Source organism: Branchiostoma belcheri, unplaced genomic scaffold (genome assembly GCF_001625305.1).
Source record: "Branchiostoma belcheri isolate BF01 breed outbred unplaced genomic scaffold, Haploidv18h27 scaffold128, whole genome shotgun sequence".
NCBI lineage: Eukaryota > Metazoa > Chordata > Leptocardii > Amphioxiformes > Branchiostomatidae > Branchiostoma > Branchiostoma belcheri.
Window position 1 is genome coordinate 566,553 of NW_017802691.1, and position 22,433 is coordinate 588,985.

Here is a 22,433-nt window from a genome sequence, read left to right on the forward strand (position 1 = left end):
CCAATTTCTACTATTTTTCCAGCGATCCGCGGAGCCTGGTAGAGGCTAGCCTAACGGTCCCAGTCCTTCAAAAACGGATTTTAGAAACAGGAAGCAGGTGCCGTTCAGTTTTAAATATTAACGGTCCAGCGAGAGGTGGCGAGATCTGTAAATGTTAATCGATAGGTGTCACGTCGGGGACACCGTATTAATAGTCGGCAGCAGACGGTTTCACGGTGGCGTGCGCTGTGAGCGGGGCGCAGGTGGCACCAGGCGCGGCTTCAACCGTGTGTCATCTCGGCACGGCTTGTGACGGTAGTTGTATCTGTATAACCGCCCTTGGGAGGAACACACCAGCTTCGCAGGCACGCGGCGCGGCGGCAGCTAGCGAATATTACACCGAACGATTTGTTGCACCCAATCTTTGCACATTTAATAGCAGGATTTGTTCAAAGCATTCTAGTGATGATCTGTTTTATCTGTCACGCTGTCGAAAAAGTAGAGCCGGTTTAAGTTCTTTTTGTTGTTTTGTATAACCGATAAACTACTTTTTTGGGGGCGTAACACACCCGTTTTGTACATGTAAGGCCATGTTGACTTCACTATATGGATTTCACCAAATAATTAATTTATGTTTCTGCTTTGAAATTGTTGGCAACAATATTAGGAAAAGTCACCAAGTTTGCGGGTCCTAGCACAAGTCGTTCGGACGTTATCTGACATCACAGTTGGCGCAGGCACTTTTAGCCCCCCCCCCCCAAGTTTAGATATGGTTAATAATCCCTAAGTGTTTTATAATATTTGAAATTTTATTTACAGCAAACTTGGTGACATTCACTACGACCGACCCGAAGGTGTTTTACGACAGAGTTTTACGACAGCGTAGTGCGCAGGACCAGTGACGATGGACGACACCGTCAGCACGACAGCCTCCACGGACGAGGACGAAGACATGCTGACGTACGTATGACGTCATTCTTCTTTCTCTTAATTTTTTTGACGTTTAAGGAACAGCAAAATTGATCCAAAGCCACTTCTACTAACAGCTGTCAACAACACTAGCTGGCAATAATGAAGTTTTGGAAAAATAAAACCAATATTGTTTCCAATAAACTGTGTGAAAAAAAGCAAGCGTTAAAGTTTAAAGTAAACTGTTACAAATGTCAAACACACAGTCAATTCTACAGTAAATGCAAGTGCAGATATACCTGCCAACAACACGATGGGATTTTAGAAGAAACCTAACATAGTTTATAGTAAAATAAAATAAAAACTACACATAAAATACACTATTACAAAATGTCATACGCATAGAATCCCTGGGATTCGTTCCTGTCTGACCGATTTCTTTGACGAACATAAAGGGGGGGGGGGGCAAAACGATACAGTAGATACTGATTAATAGGAAAGTAGGCATTGATTAGTGACCGTTAAACTGAATTTGTGGTCGTTGGACCAAGCAACATCCGAACTCTCGTCTTGAATGCATAAGTAGTTGCTAGCTACTCAATATCAGCCTTGGGTGGCGTATTGGACCCTCTCTGGTCAATGGATACTGCCTGGCCAATTTCATACTGTCTTTTGCCACCCTAGGATCTGCTTGGACGGTACTTCAGTGTTGAGCTGTTCACTGTCATGGGAATGACAGAGTTGCACTTAACATGTTGACACTCAAGTGAACTGAAAGAACGTGTAGTGTGTCTGCACAAATGTTATTTGGTCTGTATCCAAATGTCAGAGGAGGTGGCGACATGCCCCTACAAAGTCGGACAGCCATTTGGCACTCCTGTTCCTTTGCGTTTCACAGTCGCTCCTTCTGTAGTAGAGTGGTTTGCCGCGATAGTGGCTGAACCCATAACTCATCCAAACCCGGGGTGACTTATCTAGACAGTGACAAACACCCAGGCGGCTGCGTATCTACGCGCAAACGTAAGGATGTCGGACCTTCTGACATCTTTATCAATAATTGCCGCCGCTATACATCATTAATATTTAAAAATCCCACCTCCTGAGCTCTAAAAACGTTTAGATAGATTACCCTTCATAACTTTGTTTATATTCCAACATATAATCACAAGACGTGGTGACGGCACACTCAAGTTTTTTCAACTTATATGAACGCCGCTACCAACACAGAGGACAATACAATATTCATTTTTACCTGAACGAAGTGAGGAAAGTCGTGTAAAGTGCTTTTCCCAAGGGCACAAGATCGGTGGCATGTCAGGACTCGAACCCCGGACCTCTTGGTTCCGAGTCGAGCACTCTGCAGCTACGCCACACGACAGAAACGTTTATATAGATTACCCTTCATAACCATGTGCCACCGTGAAGAATTTGTTTGACTTTATCTCTCTGCAGTCCCAGTATGACTTTGACCGTGATTCTGACTGTGACGTCATCGATTGGAGCCCTGTCCAACTTGGTCATCTGCCTGGTGATCATCTGTGCGCATGCGCGCAACGTGCCCTCTGATTGGTTCATGGGTAACCTGTCGTTCGTTGACCTGACCTTCGCCGGGGTCACCGTCCCCATCAGGCTGGCGAGGTACCTGCTGCGGGGGACGGGAGTTTTCGGTAGGTGGCGCTTTTCAATAGTTTCGGGATCAATTACCCCCTCCCCATTGCCTTGGTATTATGCCATGCCATGCAGTAGTGTCTTGTGCTAAAGAAATGAGTCAACTGTGCATGTTAATCCTGTAATTATGAAGTTAATATCTTCACTAGCGTCACTACCTAAAACCTGTATATGACTGTCTCTTGTCACGTGATTATCACATCAAGTCACGTGGCAAGAGAACTCCAAGACGAGATCTGAATCGGGTTGATGAAAAGACAGAGTGTGTCTCGAAAGCTCCCCAGAGTAGCTGAACTTCCGTTGTATGTTTAAGTATAAATATTTTATCAAAGTTAATATTTTTATTTTTTCCGAGAGATCTTTTATCCTTATATTAACTAGTATATACGTTGTGCACGTGAGAGATTTCTAGTCTATTGTTAACATTGTGAAAAAGACAATCCCTACCTACCGAGCCAAATTTTTCAGGACCGCAACGGGAAACACAACATTTAATTTTCCTAGGCCTAAAGAGCTAAAGCACGTACACACGTGATAGATACGCGCGTTTTAATTAAAGCGTATTACCACGGGCAGCCTTAATCTAAACAAATGTCTTGATTGAAATGAAATCGACGAATTCACCGTGCAGAGAAATCGACCTGCGTGGCTACTATTGAGTTATAGATTCCGCGTACGGCCGTGAGCGATGCCAGTATCAACAGGAAATGAACCCTGTGGCTTAAAACGAAAGCTTCGACTTGAAACGTTATCCATTACAGCGCCATCTACGTGATAGGGGCATCCTTTAGGCTTGGTGGGGTTGTAGGAGATAGCCAAATATTGTGACAGTTACTGATAACGGCAATGTTTATGGCAGAAAACGATGTATAGATATGGCAGACGTTTGGTCAATGTCAACATTGTTAGTTAAGGGAGGAACATCTACCAGCTGACCTTCTCGATATAAATAGATAAACTTTATATACAAAGCTTTACAATATGAAATATATGTTAGGATGAAGTACTAAGAGCATCAGTGATCCCTTGAATGTACGCTTCTCAATTACAACCATATAGACTAAAATGACGATTAAATAGCTGAAAAACAACAAAAAGCATTGAGTAAAGAAACTTATCATCAATAAGGAAAGTCCCAAGATGAAAACTATACTGAAATAACAGTAATATTGACAATGATAATGGTAGCATTATCATTCATTCGCAAAATTGCAATAGAATATGGAAAGATTGAACGGGAATACGGCATTTCAGTAAAATACCCTGTCCCTTTCCTTGGTGCTGAAATCGTGGTGTTGTTAATTTTCCACTCGTTCCTAACTTGGCTGAAAATCGAAATCACTATCAATATTGCTATATCATTGGGGAAACGTCAGCGGTGGAAAGGTTTCCCCATAACAATCCATATAACAATCATACAAACGCTTTAGGTACGTTTTAGCGACGCTAGTGATACCAGGCTTGCCCTAACAACGCACTTACATGCGATCCCAATGGTACTTATTTTTCTAAGGGATTTGATGCTATCCATGGTTAATGCTAGGGAGCGCGTAGGCGTGAATAATAGGAAATTACTTAGTGGTAATCTCGCGCATCTATCAGGATAAGGAAATGTATGACTCCTCTGACTGCTGGTAAGAGCCACGCTATTAAGTAAAGTGTTTTTCTAACGCACCTTCTTTAATCATGTCGTCAAAGCACTCGAGAGGTGGCACCGAAGGAAGGTTGGACTTCAGGGAGGGGCTAAAAACAGTGTACATGAAGAAAGCGACAAATATTGATGCGTGAAAGAAAATTGAGAGGGAGGAAATGCGATATCAGGGCATCAACAATTTTTTACAGCGTAAACTTTTCTGGAAACGTTAGGTAAGACCCCATCCAGGCAGTGAAAGAATAAACCCTGATTTGGAACTAAAATAACCCATGAGTCCTTGTCTTTGATTTTTAAGTTTTAAGTTTTTTTAAAGTTTAAGTTTAATTTTTCTCTCCATATCTTCTGTAGTGATCATACGTGAGTGTCCCCTATGGGGGGGGGGGTTCTAATGATAGAAACGCAAGCACAAAATTTAATGTATCAATGAAAAACATTGACCTTGTGTCCATTTTTCTTCCTGTATTTCTGTAGGAGGACTTTTCGCGTGTAAGTTGTGCATGGTTCTACCAAGGAGTTTCAAACTGTAGGGGGGGGGGGCTTTCTAATGCGTACAACATACAAACGCAACCACAACCACAAGAAAAAGCATTGAACATGTGTACATGTTTCTTCCTGTATTTCTGTAGGGGGACTTTTCGGGTGTAAGTTGTGCATGGTCCTGCCCAAACTGTGTCTGACCAACTCAGTCTTCACCATGCTGGCGATGGCGTACGAACGGTACCGCTCCACGGCCAAGTTCAACAAGCCCAAACTCACAGGTAAATATTGTTGTAGCCAAGACATTACAGGCCTTCAAGGATGCCATTAGCACCATGTACTAGTACTTCTTAAGAACAGTTACGGGTACTCACCGCCACCCTGCTCTCGGTGGCGGACAGGGAGTGGCGCCCCTGCCCATTGAGGAGCTGCAGACCACAATATACACACAAAAAAACTTGTACGATCGACCACCCCATCCAATATCCCTACCCCCACAGTGCTGGAGCCCTCAACCAGAAGAAGAAGGTTCGTATGGAAAGTCAACGCTTCAATGTTTGTTTGTTTGTTTGTTTTATTTTTTGTGCGTCCATTGCAGTAAGGGTACATGATCCGACTCACTTCATTGTCACGTGTTTGCACTCACGTGATTATGACGAATTGTCCGCGACGTTAAATGAATAAACCGTTGCATATTCTAGATAAATTTGAACCTACATTTATGTTACCTTATCATAGTATTTGTATAGCCGGTATTATGCTCTTCAGGGTAACATACCAGTAAAGCAAATGCATAATGTTTAGCTTCGCAGGTCTGCTCTGTTAATTCTTACTCAAACACATTCATATACATGGTTAGACAGGTCAGACTAAATCCCTCCTGCTATAAAATTGCAACATGATGTAACCCAACACTAGGTACCATGGTGACAGACGTCTGGTTCAGGTCATTGACCTTCTTGGTTTGGAGAAGAAGAAGACGAAACAAGGCAAAAATAATGCCTTCATTCGGTAAACAGAAATGAGAATTAACAAACACGGATTTAAGATAAAAGGAATACAGAGAATAATAAATGTGTAACACATTTTTTTCACCCACAGGCTGCCAGACGGGCTCCATGTTGGTGTTAGTGTGGTTCGTGTCCTGCATGTTGTGTCTGTACGACGTCGTCAGCGGCAAGAGTTACCTACTTGACATGGGAAACTCCACCGAACCCGCGCCGGTCTACATCACGGACTGTTGGTTTCCGGAATTAGGTGACGACAAGGTAACGTGCGTCTATCGATCCCGTGCCTTTTCTGCGTAGGAGAGACCAAAATGAAAAAGTCAAGACGCCACGGCTCATAAACCGTGGAATAGATGGCCCGTTTTGCGGACGTATTCTTCAAACAAAATTACTTTGGTCCAGATTGGAAGGGAATTGCGCGTCACTTGATCTATTTTGGCCGCAGTTTTCCTAATGTTAGGGATATGGTTAGCCTTGATACCATGTAAAATCAACTGGTAACATCAACTACCAGAGTTAGTTTGGCGTTTCGGATTCTTAAAAGTGATTATTGGATGGGATTTGCACCTAGTCAGGATACTATTTGGGTTAAGACGTTGGTACTGAAATTTATTTATTTTTGCTTGTGTCTCTATGGAAAAAATTAATTTCGCTCTTATTATTAAATCTCTTTTAAAATGAGATATGCACTTGTATCTCATTAAAGAAATTAAACCCCCAACTACTTTTCAAAGAAACCGATAGAGTGACCATCTGTTAAAACGTAAAATTGACAAAATAGCAAACTTCATTTATGAGTACAATATAAAAATGGTATGTTTTTCAGGATGCATACTCGTACGTGTTCGCTGCCCTTGGTGTCGCGACCCCGCTGATCTCTATAGCAGTGTTCTATGCGCTGCTGGTGGGCGCTATCCGCACGCGGGGGTTCCAGTCGCCCAACAACCCGCCCGCCAGCCCTCAGCAGCAACCGTCTGCAGAGGCTTCCACAGCGGCGTCACCTGTAGCCAGGTTCGTAAATGTCCAATAGGCTCCACCAGTATATAGAAATCGACCTAAAAAGGGGATATAATTGGCCTGAGCAGCTTGCCGGATTCTCTGGTCGATTATATCCCCTTTTTAGGCCGATTTCTACTATTCATTCAGCCTGCAACAGAAGTCTGGTGGAAACTAAATCCCCAAGCAGATCCCTTTGGGGGGCAAAACGGTATCCAATGGCTATGGACACTCATTTGGCCAATGGATACTACCGAGAGAGATTTGCATGGTTATTAGGTTCGTAGCCTCGTCTTGTCAAATCTCGTTAGGTGTCTTGTCTCTGAATCAGGTTTAAACTGTAATTTCCGACACAAGAAATCAGACTTACCCAAATTTTCGACTGTACAATTCCAAGATTTAATACTTGAAATTGGACTTGTCAACTGCCCACTCCACCCATCCACAGTCATCCACACCAACAAAGTCAAAGTGTCATGACGTCATAAACAGACGCTTTTTTTCTCACCGTTCTCGCCCCCAGAGTGCGGACCATCAGGGTGAGCCGGTCCGTGTCGGGCGGGATCCTGCAGGAGATCAGACAGACTAACATGGTGGCGGCGCTGGTGGTGGTGTTCGTCTTGTGTTGGGTGCCGCTCTTCGTCCTGCCCGTCATGCAGGTCAGTAGTCTCCGGATATGGGTTCATCGGGCTGGTGAAGAATTAGCCTGGGTGCCAAACCCATAGCACACTGGACACTGAGACTCACTGAGATACTTTGTGTCCAGTGTGCTATGGGTTTGGCACCCAGGCTAGTGAAGAATTGAATTGTTAGCTGTAACACTTAGCTTCAGTACAGAGTGAACCAGTAACGCCTAACTTCAGTACACTGTGCCTAACCGTTACTTCGGAAGCGGTTGGAAGGAGTAGCAGTAGACACTGGTCAGAAGCCTAGCAGTCAGGTCATCGTAGGCTCGCTTATAGCCTCTGCCAGACTTCGGAAGCGGCTGGAAAGAGTACAAAGTGGCAAAATGTCTGGTAGACAGTCCATCGAGTGGGTTCCTAGCCTTTACTAGACTTCGAAAACGGCTAGAAATAGTAAAAACACGCCATGGGGGTCGGTCGACTAAAAAAGTACATTTGCCTCACTCTAAGCCTGTCGGGGATCGCTATGCTCTTCGGATGCGGTAAATGTTCTTCTTTAGACCAACACATTTAAATTTTCTCCTTTAGGAGGTTTCAGAATATATCGTATGAAACTACTGCATGTCCTATTACTGGTTAGTGACGTCTCTGTCATATTGCTTCAGTATATTTCCTTGTTTATAGTGGCTATCATTATCCTTCCCACGTTCTAGGCGGTTGGAAAGAGTAGTAGTAGACACTGGCCAACTAGTAGACAGATAGCATGCTAGGGGAGTTGGTCCGTTAAAGGTAACAGTTTGCCTCTCTTAAGTCTGACGATGGTTGCCTTGATCAAACGGTATACACGTTTTCAAACGGCAAACTGTACTCTAGCGGGTTTGACCAATGTCTTTCGAGCCTCATTTGAAGCCTGCCAGGTACTAGTGAAATTGTACGAAATGAAAACAAGATATGCAGCAGTATTTTTCCCGGTTTAAAGTGGCCAATATCTACCATTCCCATGTTCCAGGCGTGGACGGAGGACAGCGCCTCGAGCGACTCCTTTATCCTGCAGCTGCACATGGTGCTGGTGACGGCGCGAACCATCCTGGACCCCGCCATCTACACCTGCTCGTCCCGGGCCATGCTGTGCTGCAGGAAGCGGGGCAGGGTGGGAGAGGCGCCCGAGGACATCCACCTCGGCGCCCGGGACACCGTCTCCGACTGTTAGCGAACAAAAAAAAACATAGAAAAGGAGCTAAAAACATACAAAAAAGAGCAAAAAACATAGAAAGGGGAGAAAAAAACATAGAAAAGGGAGCAAAAAATACATCTCTTGCCTGGATGCCAGCCTTTTACTTTAAGCTTTAGTATCCACATGGTCTCTGTTAGCGGACAAACAACATATAGAAAAAGGAGCAGGGAACATAGAAAAAGGAGCAGAAAAAAGTCTCTAGCTTTGATGCCAGCCACGTGTTAATATTCAGTATTCACACGTCTCCGACTGTTAGCGAACAAACAACACTGCTTTGGAGCAGAAAAATGTCTCTTGTCTGGATGCCACCCTTTTCAGCTTTGATACCTACAGGTCTTACATGGTCTCCGACTGTTAGCAGACAAACAACATAGAAAAAGGAGCAAAAAATGCATCTAGTCTGGATGCCAACCTTTTCAGTTTTATATATGCTGTGTGAAACCTTTGCTCTCCCCATCTGGTTAGAAATGCGTCTAAGCGCGTCACCTAGCGACGTGTTGGAATCTTTCGAAAGTTTTGAGTGTCAGAAGTCACAAAAAGTGGTTTCGTCTTAATTACGAATCATTATCAAGTTATTACAAAAGAAAGAAATATGGACGATGTCAAAATTGTACACAAAGAAACAAAATGGCACATTTTTTGCCAGAAATAGTTATGGGCAAAATTAATTGCCCTCATCAACAGTGAACATATCCCAAAATCGAGTGTACATCTGACTTCTTGCCAACTCGAATGCAACTACTGATATCAAACTATATTGTATATATTTTTGTAATATGTCGTTTTGAGACAAAGTACTATAGGCGCCCTAGAAATCCTTGTAAATATTTCAATTGTACATAAAAGGCACAGGTGATCTCATATACAGTAGTCCATGTACATACATGTACCAGTGTCAGTTGTAGCCTTGTAGGTGTATTTCGATCAAAAATGCGGGTAGACCTAAAATTTACAAATAAGGCAAATGTAGATAAGAAAGAGATTAGAATAAATGATGTGGAAATGCTTCTTTCTCACCCTACGTTTAATGTCAACGTAAAAATGAAATTCTAGTTTGGCAGAGGAATTTGAAGCTGTACTTTTAAATGTTGCTATGTACAGTTATTTATGGCACATTCAATAATAATCGCACGCATGACAGAATTATTTACATAAATTTGCATGTCATTGGCTTTGTAATGAGTCATCACCCGTATGATTTGTAGCCTCTTCCTCCTATTGGTTGTTTGCACGTGACGTCAGAGCTGCCATGATGTTAACCTATGACCGTCCAGGTTAAACATTCAACATGGCGGATGCTTACGTCATGTGTCACGTGAGCGCAAACACCAATAATGTATGCTTTAATAAATAGAAAGAACGTCAGTTGCAGTTTTTGGCAATTGACTTATACATTCTACATCGCTGTCTCGTACAGATTTGGTATCATTCTAGAAGTGTTGGATATATGATTGTTTTAATGATGCAAGGTTTATGTACCCAGAAGCGAATAAAATTATTAACTTTTTAAATGACGTTTTTCTTTTGTCTTCCAGTCATTTTGTATGGTTGGACCATGTCATATAAACATGCAGAACAACAAAATGTTTAGCTATTCCTATCTATGCACACACTGCATACAATTTCACACATACTGAGGCTGTTTAATGGTTTAGTGTGGAGTATATAACAGTAACATTATTTCCTTTAATAAAAACAAAAGCAACACACATGACAGACACTGAGCATTGTTACTCTTTAATATCACTCCTACAAATATTCGGTCTCAAATCTCTCATTTCAAGAAACAACTGTAACAGAGAAATAATAAAAACCTCATACAAAGACACTGTACTCATCAGCAATTTGCAAGAATAGGGAATTTTCCTGTTGGTGGCTGTACAACGATGTATTTGACCTAACTTCACACAGAAAATACTCTTATGGCTCCCCTCTAAGCATCCAGGCTTTTCTTCCCATTCCAAGTATCAATGTACATTCCAACAGCTTGAAACTAAATGTAGGGTTCGACACCAAATACACCTATGTCATGTTTCTTTACATCCAAGTTTGTTCTCAAATCGTCAGGCACCAAATTGAACGAATAAGTGAACTTTTAGCTTACTGGAGTCAAATTCTACATTTTGATAATAAGCGTTGGAATGAACATCAAGCCGTTGTTATAATATTTACTTTTTCCCAGTTTTCTTGTGTTTAATTCTAAGTTTTAGATTTCATGGGGTAAGACATCCATTCACACAACATCAGTAACAATTTTCGGCTCACAAACGACAAGTGTCGGTACTTTTAATTCTTTAAGGCAGACTCTTTGCAATTGTGAATAGAGAGGTACAAGTGTTGTAGCTGCATCTAACGGGGCACTTGTAAAAATTTCGGTTGCTTTCGCAGGAGGAAAAGCAACAAAAAGTGCATGCTACTATATACGACAAAAGGAAACACTAAAATGTAAGAGAATAATAAATTTGGTGGCACTTTTAAACACATGTCAATGCTCAACACTTCCATCACTATATAAAGACTTGCTAAACGTAAAGAACAATCATTCACATCCCTCAAACGCTCACAAGTCGAGCGCTCTCCCCTTCATCAAACAAACAGCAACATTTACAACATAACAAACAATAAGTGGAATACTTAAAAATCCAACATCCGTTTTCTTTGCACTCATTAATTAATTTGCCTCTTAATTGGCATATCGTTAAATCATCAGAGATATAATATACATAACCTTAGTCATCATCATCATCATCGTTCTCACCAGAATGAGACACATTTCTGAAAATTAAATTAATGTATTCCAGACCAGGATATAGTTTATATTGTACTGCTAGCGGCTCGATTCAGAAGTATACAGCATAACTCGATGAGACATTGAAGAACAGGGTGGTGCCAGTCAGCGATATAGGCCCTGAAAATTGCAATGCACTGCACGTAAACAGCCCCTTAGGTTACATATATCATTACCTTAGTTAAGAATCTATCCTTGTTAAGGGGGGTGGGCAGGTACAATTGGAAGTAGACAGCTGGTCTCCTAGTACTGTTTTGTACATGAAATATCTTTGCTTATTGGAGCAAACATGAAGAAAGCATGAGAGAAATGTGAGTGGACACGGCAATTGAAAATTTTGAATGTGAAAGATGAAACTTGAGAGAAAAATTTGTCAGCAAGCAGCATAGTGGAACAAAAGCCCTTGTTGAGGCCCAAGTAGTCCAGAAAAGCACTAATATATAAACAGATGCAGGTCCATCATTGCTAACGTTTGTCCATATTCCAATGTTAGTTGTCAAATGTTCTGAATCGCAGTTTGGTGTACATTTCATGTTTGTGAGTTGCACTGTGCCATTCTATGAACACCACACGTGCACAGATCTGGGATTCAATGGTTCAAACTTTGAACGTACATTCGCATACATGTAAGTTAGCGGCAAGAAAGGGAAAAAAATGTATCAAGCCAACAGGCTGTTTTCTCAAGCACCCCACTTTGGTTTTATTCAAAAGCTTTACACTAGCAAGCACTGACTACATGTCATGTACATCATCATACCAAGGCTGTCTGTTGGGAAGGGCACTTTCTTCTGTCGTCTCGCGAAGTTTGTTTCAACAGTGCTCTCACCAGTATGCTCAGTTTTTGCCCACCCCCCTACCAAGTGTTAATATAGTCTCCTGCTTTTCCTAAAGAAGCTAATAAAAATGTACCAATCGTTTATCCTATCCAGAAATCGTGTCACAAATGACGACTAACACTTTTGCGAAGGTACAGACGTAGCACGCGGTAGGAAGCCATTGCATATCCGAGAGAGTGGGAGACTTGAATAGCACAGTCGACAAAGATACAAAGCACCTTTTAGAAAACAGGGTAGTAACCTGCGTACACTGATATACAGTCTATCGTTTTACTTTTTCTCCTATGGCATTTCAACCGTTTGAGTTCAACCTGTACATGAATGCCAGCACCTTGTTTTTTTTTCGTACGGAGCCCTACTTCGTTTCGCTGCGTTTTCGAGCGTCGAACGTGACATTTGGGCTGACACGTCACACATACGACAAAGTGCCTGCTTGCTTGTAAGTTCCTGAAAGAAGGGGCAGGGTGACAAAGGCAACAAGTCCTACAGTACTGTACACAGATACATCTGCAGTAGATGAGGGGTTCCTAGAGTGTACGGGTTACCTGTGTGGTTTGTTTCGCCACAGGCGTGCATCCCCCCCCCCTCCTCCCTTATATTACGTTCCCTGTCAAAACAGTAGCAGCATTGCTGAAAATAAGTCGGAAGTGAAGAAAGAGTGCTACTTCATCATGTTTCTGTTTTCTCTCAATTGTTTCTACATACAGCTTACTGATCGCCTAGAAAAATAGAGCCTGGTCCTTTGAAGGTTTCAGGGCGGTGGTTGGAGTCAAACGGGGCCGTTAGCAGCACCGGTGGCAGGGACTAGAGTCTCCACAGGAGGTTTCGTACCCTCTGGCCTGGAAAACAACAGTTCAACAAAGTTAGCTTTCGATAAAAAATGGACAATTGACAAAAAAGATGGCCAATACATACACATGTACAGTACCTGTAGTGTACAAGAGACCAGCTCTACATATTAAGGAACGCCTGGCCAATGTTACCACTTTTTGGTGACTGGCTGGATTAACATGCTGAGGGACAACTGAGGTGTGCTAGACGTCAGTTAGCCCGAGGAATGCACCCACTCTACTATACACTTTTAGGTGGTCTCTTAGATAATTTTTCCATTGACAAGACTGAATCCTATCCATTTGATGTTACTTGTCCTCTGAGTGGTCTTCTTGGGCTGTACATACAGGTTGAAATACAATAAACAGTGGACCACAATTTAACAGCCAAGCCTAAGGACATTGACCCATGCCAGTAGCATGCAAAATTGGTAAGCAACAACTGCTGGTATTCAAACACCTGATCTTCAGTATCTGGTACAAGACATACATGTACATGTAGTTCTTCACCACCCAGTAGCTGGGCAAGGGTTAAAGCTGTACAGGACCATACCTCATTGTTTCCATTGCCCCTATCTTCATCTCCACTGAGTTCTCGGTTGTCGGGGGGTCCGTCTGGTTGACATGGCTGTTGTCTGTGTTGGGTGAGCCCGGGGGAGGGGCTGTTTTAGGCTCCTCCCCTTCCTTCCCTGTCTTCGTCACCCCGGATGAGAGGATACTAACGAAAACAGAGAACGGAAATTAACATCAAGAGGTGGTAAGGCCAAGAGGTACATGTAGCAAGGTGCTCTTGTGGTTAGGGTCGTTGACTTGAAATAGCCCCCAAACAAGCTACGTAAAGTGTCTCTTTCTTTCAAAACAAGCTATACGAAAAGGGTCTTTTTCTTTCAAAGCAAGCTACGTAAAGTGTCTTTCTTTCAAAGCAAGCTATACGTAAAGTGTGTTTCTTTACTCCTATATTTACCACTCATACAGTAAATAGCTCGAGCCAGCCTAGTACACATGTATACAAAACAAGCATCTGTTTTCCATCAGCGACATCGCATTTTTGGATCACAGATAACAGTATGCTATGGGATAGGATTGATTCGACATTAATTTAAAGTAATGACCAGAAAGTTTGACTTTGAAAATCCACTTTTGCCACCCTAAAATTGCATGGAACGCCTTTCTGTATCTGTATCTGTATAGCCGGTATAACCAGCCCTTTTGTGTAACACACCAGCTTCGCAGGCACGCGGCGGCAGCTGGCTACATTACACCAAACGACTTACGTTACACCAGTCCTAACCCTTGAACATCTAACTCTTTACAAGTCAGTACTAACTTAAAGTTCTGGCTGAGCTCTTCTGTTGGGTCGTTTGTGTTGCCAGGACTGCCCTGCTCTGTGCCCTGTGGTTGTTGTTGTTGTTGATGCTGAGTGTTGTTGTTACTCTGGTCCTTGTCCCCGACTGATGAGGGAGTGTTTGGCTGGGGCGGTTTCGTCGCTGAGGCACTGGGAGAAGGGGTGGGGCTGGAAGAACTTGTTCTGGAAAAAAATAAATGATCTAAGTTTAAGGCATTCAATGCAGTTTTTAGGGCTTGAAAACCCGACAAAGTATGTCCTAATGTGAAGCAGTATGTGTCAATATCACAAAGATTGCCTTATTCTGAATGTAGTTTTGCTGCCCTGAAATTGCACTGGATGCCTTTAACATAATTGACCAATTTGTTTCCTTTATCTCCTCCTTTATAATTATCTCCTCCTTAATCGGCCTACTAGACCAGGTACTCATTTCCACCTGAGTAAAGTGAGAAAAGTTGTGCAAAGTGCCTGTTTTAGGGGCACAAGATCGTTGACGTGGCAAGATTCAAACCCAGGACCTTTTGATGTTGAACACTCTGTCTAGGCTCTGGTTCTGTAGAAAGAACTTTGTTTTTCACCAAAAAAACAGTGCAAAGTTTCATATCTAAAAGTTCAATGGTAGACCCTACCTTGTTTCTCTGTCAGAATTTCCCTGCTTTAATGAGCTGCTGCCATCCTTAGCCGGCGACCCCTGGACTGTTTCGCTGGCCTCCCTCGACCCTTCCGCCCCTCCTGTTTTCTCCTCCGCTGATGTTTCTCCTGTTTCCGCGGGTCTCGTGTCGCTGGTGGGCTTTCCCTCCGTCCCGCCGGTTCTGTTGGGCTGCTCGGTCTGTTGCGGAGGCTCGTCCACGTTCATTGCCTCTACTGTATTTGCTAGTGGTTGGGAATTTCTGTGTGAGAAATAAGTTGCTCTGTTAATGTCCGGACAATCTCAACTGGGGCTCATGCATTTTGTAGGTTCTTTGTCACTTCAAGGCTTGAAATACGAACCAATGTTCAAGAAATTACACATTTCAAAAGAGAGCATTTACCAGTTTTCCTGATTTTCAAGTGCTCAACTGTCAAAGTTGTCATTATTGAGGGAAAATTTACCTATATTTCATCGTGTCCACTAGTGTCCTGGGGGAACTGTACCATACTGTTCCTTTAGTCTTTCGAAACTGACTGACAAGAGTACTAGACTGTTCTATTTTGTTCAGGCACACATACATGTACATGTACATGTTTAGGTCCAGACCTGTACTTGTATTAAGTTTACACACACATGTATTGGGTACACAGCCCCATTCTCTGCCATTTCTTACCTTAAAGACGTGAACTCGTCTTCAGGGTCGGTGCTGCTCTCGCCGACCTCAGGTAACCTGGTGGACTGTTGTACCGAGGTGGCGAGATCTGGGGGGGCACTGGCCATCACTGCAGGGGCAAACAGGTAGGAAACAGATCTTACCATTACTACATAGACTTTGATAATAGATTTTAAACTATGTACATTTGTAACAAGGAAAGAATTCTACTTTCCAAACTGTACCAAAGAAATCTGTAGTTACATCAAGTTGGAAAGTCCTATGAAGTAAGAACTGCCCTGAGGAAGGTGACAGAGGGTCACAGAAATGCCGGCTGAAGAAAACAATTAATTGTGTGAAAAGAGGGTCTCTTGTGTTAACGAAACACAAAATTTGGAGTTACTGTAGTACATTTCATTAATGCAAATTTCCCTCCCAGCTTGATATTTCAATCACCATCTCTTGCTAAAGTTAAACTTCTAAATGCCTCAAGATCTCCCCAAAATGACATGCAGCTATGATTGTAGCTTTATTCAGCTGTACTCACGATAAGCGACTCCTTTTCTAAGCCCGTCCGTGGGAGCTTCGTTTGTCTCCATGGCTACCGGTGAACTACTGCGAGGTTGGGGGTTATTGCTGCAGAGAAAAATGTAGAATGAGACATTAGTTTCCAAAGGGAACTGTTCTAATGGATAAGTTTCATGCCAAAACTTTAACATCTAAGTATCATTGAGAATTGAAATAGCAAAGCATTTATGTGGACAATCAGCATAGCAAAATAATACATCTCTTCAACGACTCAATTCACTGTACTTTTGTATGTATATTTTGTATTACACATACACGTATAAAGGAACAATGTTATCGCATGCACTAGTACTAGATTTATATACATTAAGTAATTGAGCTACCCCTGCCAAAGTCTACAACATTGCTTACTGCCTCACTGACAACTACATAATATACAATATAGAAGTTGCTGGTACATATAGCAGGCTATAATTTTTCTATTTTGCATTATTCTGTCTGTAATGCTTCAAGCAATGCTAAAATCTCCATCTAGTTTCTTAGCAGGGCCAGAAGCAGACTACATGTATGTCTCTAGGAGTGGGTACGAGTCAGTCATTTTTATTCAGGTCCAGGTTAAGGTTTACACATGTAGGTTTAAGGTTTTTTTAGGACCAGTAACCACTCCTGTATGTCACGTCACAATCACTTGGATTTTCGTTTTAACAGCTACATTTACATGTACATTCAGATTTCCTTTACAATAGCAGCTGTTTTAAGGGATGTCTAGGTGTCTAGGCGCTAAGTGTCGATTGTTGAGATCACAAAAAAGCAATGGTTACAAGTTTCCCTGTCATACCACAACATTTACATGCACATTAATTTTAGCTCAATTTCTTTAAATATTGTAGCTTTTTAAGGGATGTCTAGGTGTCTAGGCGCTAGGTGTCGATTGTTCAGCAACGTTTTTTACACGTTCCCTGTCATACTGTACCAGTACCTGTCACTAGGTCCTAAGGGGGTAAAGTCTGCGAAATTGGCCCATCCCGAGTCTTCGACTTGTTTCTCGGGACCTGGACCGGCCTTACTCGGCGGGACACTATCGAAATTCGCCCACCCGTCATCCGTCGCGGCGCCGCCGGGCTTGTTGGTCGCCGCGACGACGTCGTCCCAGCTGCCCGCTCCCGTCTCCATGGCAACGGGCGCGGCGTCCATGGGAGCTTCGTCGAACGTGGCTGTCCAGCCTGCGAAGGGAAGGACCAAGTTCATGATCATGGATAAAGTTTTAACCCGTGACTTCAAACTAAAATTGAAAAGAAATGAAAACCTATCCTGTCAAAATGTATTTGAGCACCCCAATCTTTGGTTGATAACTCTGGTACTTCAAGGCATGACTATTTCTTGTTCTACAAGTCTACAACACTTAGTGGTTGGTACGTCCACCAGTTTATTAGTCATTTTGTACATCATGCATAGTCAAGACATTTCCGTTACACTAACACCCCTTTCATAGTTATTAGTACAGAATTGGGACTATCTGCCCTATAACGAAATCTGGGTACGTCCAATCCCTTGTGTGGGAAATTACAGTTTAAACAAACACTAATTTCGTTAGAAACGTTAAGATTGCAGAAGGATCCGCTACCATCGCTGTTGTCCACATCCATCTTGGTGTCCTCGGAGGCACTTGGAGAGGCGGGGGAGCCGGGGGGTTTGGGGCTGCTGGCTGCGGGGGGAGGGGGTTTGTCTGACCGGAGAGGGGAGGGGGTGTCCTCCGCGTCCTCTTCACTGTCACTGCTGTTGTCACTCCCGTCACTCCCCTGGTCATTGCTTGTGGTGGATATCGTGCTGTGAAAGGAGAAGAGAAAAATTGTGATCTACAAGTCTTTAACCAACACTAATCCTAACACTAATGCTGAACCGGACACCGAAACTAACTCAAACTGTAAGTACATGTACCTATACAGTAGGTTGTAACCTTGTGCTGGGAGGGAGAAGAAAAGATTTGTCATTAACAGGACTTTAACCAACACAAACCTCACACAAATTCTAACACTGATGCTGAACCTGACACACTGAAACCAAACTGTAGCTGCATGCACATATGTATGTTATAACCTGTGTGGTTAGGTCAGAATTTCAGTCTTTTTCAGCCTGCAAAATTGCAGATTGTTAAATATTCTTTTGGGATATCGAAAATGTCTCTACAAAATGCAGACTGCAGGTGGACATTTCTAACACTGTCTACAAATATACACTCCTTTCTCTGTAATTTGAGCGCTACCTAGAAACCTATAAGGCCCTTGCTGGACACCTGTAATTTGAGCCCTACAAATGCACCTGTAATTTGAGCCTACAGACGTAATATCATACCTTTGTCTGGACTCGACGACCGACGAGAAAGTCAGCTCCTTCTCCTCCCAGACGTCTTCCTCGTCGCTCCCGCTGTCGTCAAACGTGGAGATCCGCTCGTTGCAGCACGCCTCAAACAGCGCCGAATTCGGCTGCACGGAAAAACAGAAAAAAAGAGAAAAAACACAACACGGTTACGGGTGAACCTCGGGTGGGACATCGGTCCACACGGATTGAGTACAGATCTTGTACGTACACATACATGTACATGTGTGAAGCTAGCCCCTCCCCGTGTACACACCACTCACCGTGCTGGGACCTATGGTACTCATGACCTCTTTGCAATAGGCTTCGAACAGCGCTCGGTTGGGCTGCATAAGAATTAAAGAATAGACATGTCAACAGAAAGGACTTAAACGTGTAAAATTCCCGCCAAAAAAGCTGTGCATGGATGAGAGACTGCAAGCTTCGTGATTTTACGTCAAGGAGTTCAAAATATAAAATTGTTCTCTACTACACAACTAAATATACAACTAGTAGTAGTTGACATAACTTATGATAGAGGAAAATAATATATTTGCAATAACTTAAAGAAAGATATGAAACTTCTAACAATGAATGCTACTACCACAGTCAAACCTGTATCAGTGACCACCTGGCTACTTCATTGGTTGTACATTAGACTACATCGTATTTCCATATTGACCCAAAAATTATGAATACAGGGTAATAATACAGTGGCATGGCTAACTGTTTACTGTGAGTGTGACCATTTTCATTGAAGTCTATAGCTAGGGTGGTCACCATTAACAGGTTTGACTGTAGTGCATGTATTAAAAGGTAGAAAATCTCTACAATGGCAGATAATGGGATTACTCTAACAGCAATAAGATGGTGGGATCAATAAAGCTGAAGACAGCAGCAGCTGATTGTGCATGTATGTATGCAGACACAACTGATGAAAGCACTGGGACACAACACATTAGCATGTGGTATATACATGGAGATAACACATGAAATAAAAACTGTAGTTTTTCTATATTAACTTCACAGAAACTTTCAAGTCAGGAATATTGCACACAGTATTTCTTAATGTTTTTCAAATATTTTCAAATTTTCAAATATAATGTATCAAAACAACAAAAAGAGATGTTAACAGTGCATTTGACAGTCATATGCAACGAAACAAAGAATGACAAACATACAAACATTGAGCAAGATATTGCATACAGTAACACATGGAAATGCATGTACACACACATGTATGAAGCATAAGCAATGGCACACAAAGATATACAAAATCCCCAAACAATACAACCACATGTACATGTATGCTGTACATAGCAAACAATGCAAACACCAGAACACACAGTTTTGTCTGTAGCAATAAAACTAATCCAAAAACTTTCCAGTCTGTTTAACTATCAACAAGGTATAACACATTATCTTTCTTCTACAAAACACACACGTGTTAGAAAAGAAACACACAATTCAACAGTAGGGTCTTTTTGTTCACTGAATCGAAAGAGAATTTATTTCATTTATCTTAGTCTATTCTATGTCTGTTTTGAGAAGCAAAATTATTCCAGATTTCACATCAAATGCCAAATAGAAAGTTTCACTGTTCACACACATGCAGAGATAGACACAAGCTAACACAGGTCTAAAGCTACTTTGTATAGCAGTCAGATTGTTGCAGTAAGGCATATTCCATTTTTTCCAAAACAGTTTAAATATTTTTGAGGGTTTTTTTTTACACATTGCAATTTCGTATTACATGTAGCTTTAGTTCAATACCTCACAATGTCTTTGACAAGAGGTTCTAAAAATAGATTTTGCCCCTCCTTAAAAATGGAATGTGCCTTATTTAGATACAGCTATTGAGACTTGCCTACGAACTACATGTAGACATCAAGATGCATATAATGAGACGAACTCACGTTTTCTTCATTTGCATTTGTGGAGAAGTTGATATCAGATATCCTATCAAACGGTGCACTGCAAGAGAGAGGAGAAATACAGGTTAGGAACAACAAGCCCTTGTAAAGTCAGGGCATACATGTACATTTACAGGGCTCGAAATACTTTTTTCTATGTACTTGCATTGTGCATGTAAGATAGAAAATTATCTGCATCAGACAAATTTTACCTGCACCGCTCAGAATTTAGGATCATACTGAAAACTGTTCAGATGCCATTGCTATTATTTCTTAGGTGATGACATTGAATAGAGCTACATATACAGTAAGCCTCCCCTCCAGCTCTGCCCTGCTACAAAATGTAACCCAACACCACAGGGCGTCTGTTACAGCACCAGATACCATGGTGACATCTGGTCCAGATGTTATGTGTTTAAAACTGAAGTAATACAGTAATGAACTTACTTGACGTGTTTAGAGTTAAAACTTTACATCCAACACAAAAAGTTCTCTCAGTCACCTAGAGCTTTCAACCAGTCACTCTGATCTTCCTCAGTAGACTGACCCAGTGAGGCTTGTCACATGGCTTCTTTGACGTTACACTTTAGAGAAGCCATGTGACAAGCTTCACTGAGTCAGTCTACTGAGGAAGACCAGAGTGACTGACTGGTCAAAAGCTCTTAGACTAGGTGAGAGAACTTTGTGTGTTGGATCTTTAGTTTTAACTCTAAACATGTAACTACCAACACAGATGAACTTTCATGCTAATGAACTTACTTGACATTTTCTTCCTGGTCTGCGAACTCTTCATCGTTGAAGCCAAACTGGTCAATAAAAGTGGACGTCATTTGTTGCATCTGATAATCAGAAAAGGCCTGGGCGACGTGGGCCCAGAGATAGGGGGTGGTCATTTGGATTGGTGTCCAGCGGGTGGACGTGGTGAGTCAAACCCCCGCCACCACAAACACTAGATCACACACAAGCTAAGCAAACCCCACTTCTGATGATGCACCCCGTGTGTATGTATGTATGGTTCTACATGTATAGTGGTGTTAGTACACGTCAAGACTATTCACACAGCACAGCACAGCCCTACGAAACATCACACAACCAGTGCTGGTAGTGAGGTCATGCTACTGTTGTACATTTCTAAATATTTGGTGCTACTGGAGATTTTCTAATAGATGTATTTTCTTTCCCCGGTTTATAGCAGTAGCCTCTTGATTGGAAAATCATGACACTGCAAATATGAATTTTCAAATACTGTATCATTTACTGTTACAGTACAGAATTTTTTTGAATGCAACTTTAGAACACAGAGAAAAGCCAAAAACCGCCTTTCCTCTTAAAAGTCTTATGCCACCAAAATAAATGAATTCACACTAACTTTGTAAAGATACTTGAAGCACAGTATTTCGTTTTTACTCTAATTTGAATTAAGATAGGCAAAAGTCATAAACAATTGTGACGGATAAATTTGATATTGCAATTTGGCTTTGTATTCAAACAGTGGTAAAGAAACTAGACTTGAGAAAAGGGATACCAGAAACAGAGCAAAAACCTTAACTACCTGCACTGGTTTTGCAAGTTACAAGATTTAGAACAAGACGGTCTTGTACACATTTTCAAGACAGCACAAGACACCAAATCCAAGGCATAATGTCTTATAAGGTATACAGTGTGTGCATTTAATATACATTCAGCATATTTCATAGCAAGTTCAGTGTATTGTTATATCGGGGTGCATTTGCATGTAAGACAGTATAATTGCAATAAAACATCACAATATTGTGTTTGTAACCAGTAATATAACAAAGTTAAAAAGAGTTACAGTATGTCATGCAGTACATGTATTGTTTCTACACATGTACATAAAAAGGCTGACATTCAAGTGGTATTCATTTTATTAATGATAGTCAAAAAAGAACCAAATAATAAAGGTAACATGAAACAGTGACTTCTTATGAACTTCAACATTTTAGAATGATTATCTTTAGAAGTTTAGCCAAAATGTTCATAATTCATG

The 22,433-nt window shown here is 41.8% G+C and overlaps 2 protein-coding genes across 16 annotated transcripts in view; one reads left to right on the forward strand and one right to left on the reverse strand.

Moving 5' to 3' along the window:
• Positions 1 to 808: 808 nt before the first annotated feature.
• Positions 809 to 8,847, forward strand: LOC109463566 (vasopressin V2 receptor-like). Its single transcript, XM_019760403.1, has 7 exons — positions 809 to 939; positions 2,341 to 2,555; positions 4,837 to 4,968; positions 5,789 to 5,955; positions 6,521 to 6,705; positions 7,214 to 7,349; positions 8,323 to 8,847. Exons 1-7 carry the CDS (start codon positions 884 to 886, stop codon positions 8,521 to 8,523), a joined length of 1,092 nt encoding a protein of 363 aa, XP_019615962.1. The 5' UTR covers positions 809 to 883; the 3' UTR covers positions 8,524 to 8,847.
• Positions 8,848 to 10,263: 1,416 nt separating this feature from the next.
• The window catches only part of LOC109463574 (serine/threonine-protein phosphatase 6 regulatory subunit 3-like), a 32,332-nt gene continuing 20,162 nt past the window's right edge, over positions 10,264 to 22,433 (reverse strand). For 4 of the 15 annotated variants that reach the window (XM_019760416.1, XM_019760415.1, XM_019760412.1 and 1 more), the window contains 12 exons: positions 21,185 to 21,282; positions 20,429 to 20,486; positions 18,797 to 18,859; positions 18,510 to 18,640; positions 17,782 to 17,984; positions 17,137 to 17,380; positions 16,177 to 16,265; positions 15,651 to 15,759; positions 14,976 to 15,236; positions 14,329 to 14,529; positions 13,555 to 13,719; positions 10,264 to 13,010 (listed from right to left, as the gene is read on the reverse strand). In XM_019760416.1, the coding sequence (XP_019615975.1) occupies positions 12,941 to 13,010; positions 13,555 to 13,719; positions 14,329 to 14,529; positions 14,976 to 15,236; positions 15,651 to 15,759; positions 16,177 to 16,265; positions 17,137 to 17,380; positions 17,782 to 17,984; positions 18,510 to 18,640; positions 18,797 to 18,859; positions 20,429 to 20,486; positions 21,185 to 21,282 (1,692 nt within the window). In that variant the 3' untranslated portion in view covers positions 10,264 to 12,940. The remainder of the gene's footprint in view (positions 13,011 to 13,554; positions 13,720 to 14,328; positions 14,530 to 14,975; positions 15,237 to 15,650; positions 15,760 to 16,176; positions 16,266 to 17,136; positions 17,381 to 17,781; positions 17,985 to 18,509; positions 18,641 to 18,796; positions 18,860 to 20,428; positions 20,487 to 21,184; positions 21,283 to 22,433) is intronic. The other 11 variants (XM_019760424.1, XM_019760419.1, XM_019760418.1 and 8 more) reach the window with 7 other exon arrangements.

Bases quoted from the DNA above. Each gene is read 5' to 3' on its own strand.
- LOC109463566 (XM_019760403.1), top strand. From the start codon at position 884: ATGGACGACACCGTCAGCACGACAGCCTCCACGGACGAGGACGAAGAC. The intron at 2,556-4,836 runs GTAGGTGGCGCT...GTATTTCTGTAG, and splicing joins GCGGGGGACGGGAGTTTTCG to GGGGACTTTTCGGGTGTAAG. The intron at 7,350-8,322 runs GTCAGTAGTCTC...CCCATGTTCCAG, and splicing joins TCGTCCTGCCCGTCATGCAG to GCGTGGACGGAGGACAGCGC.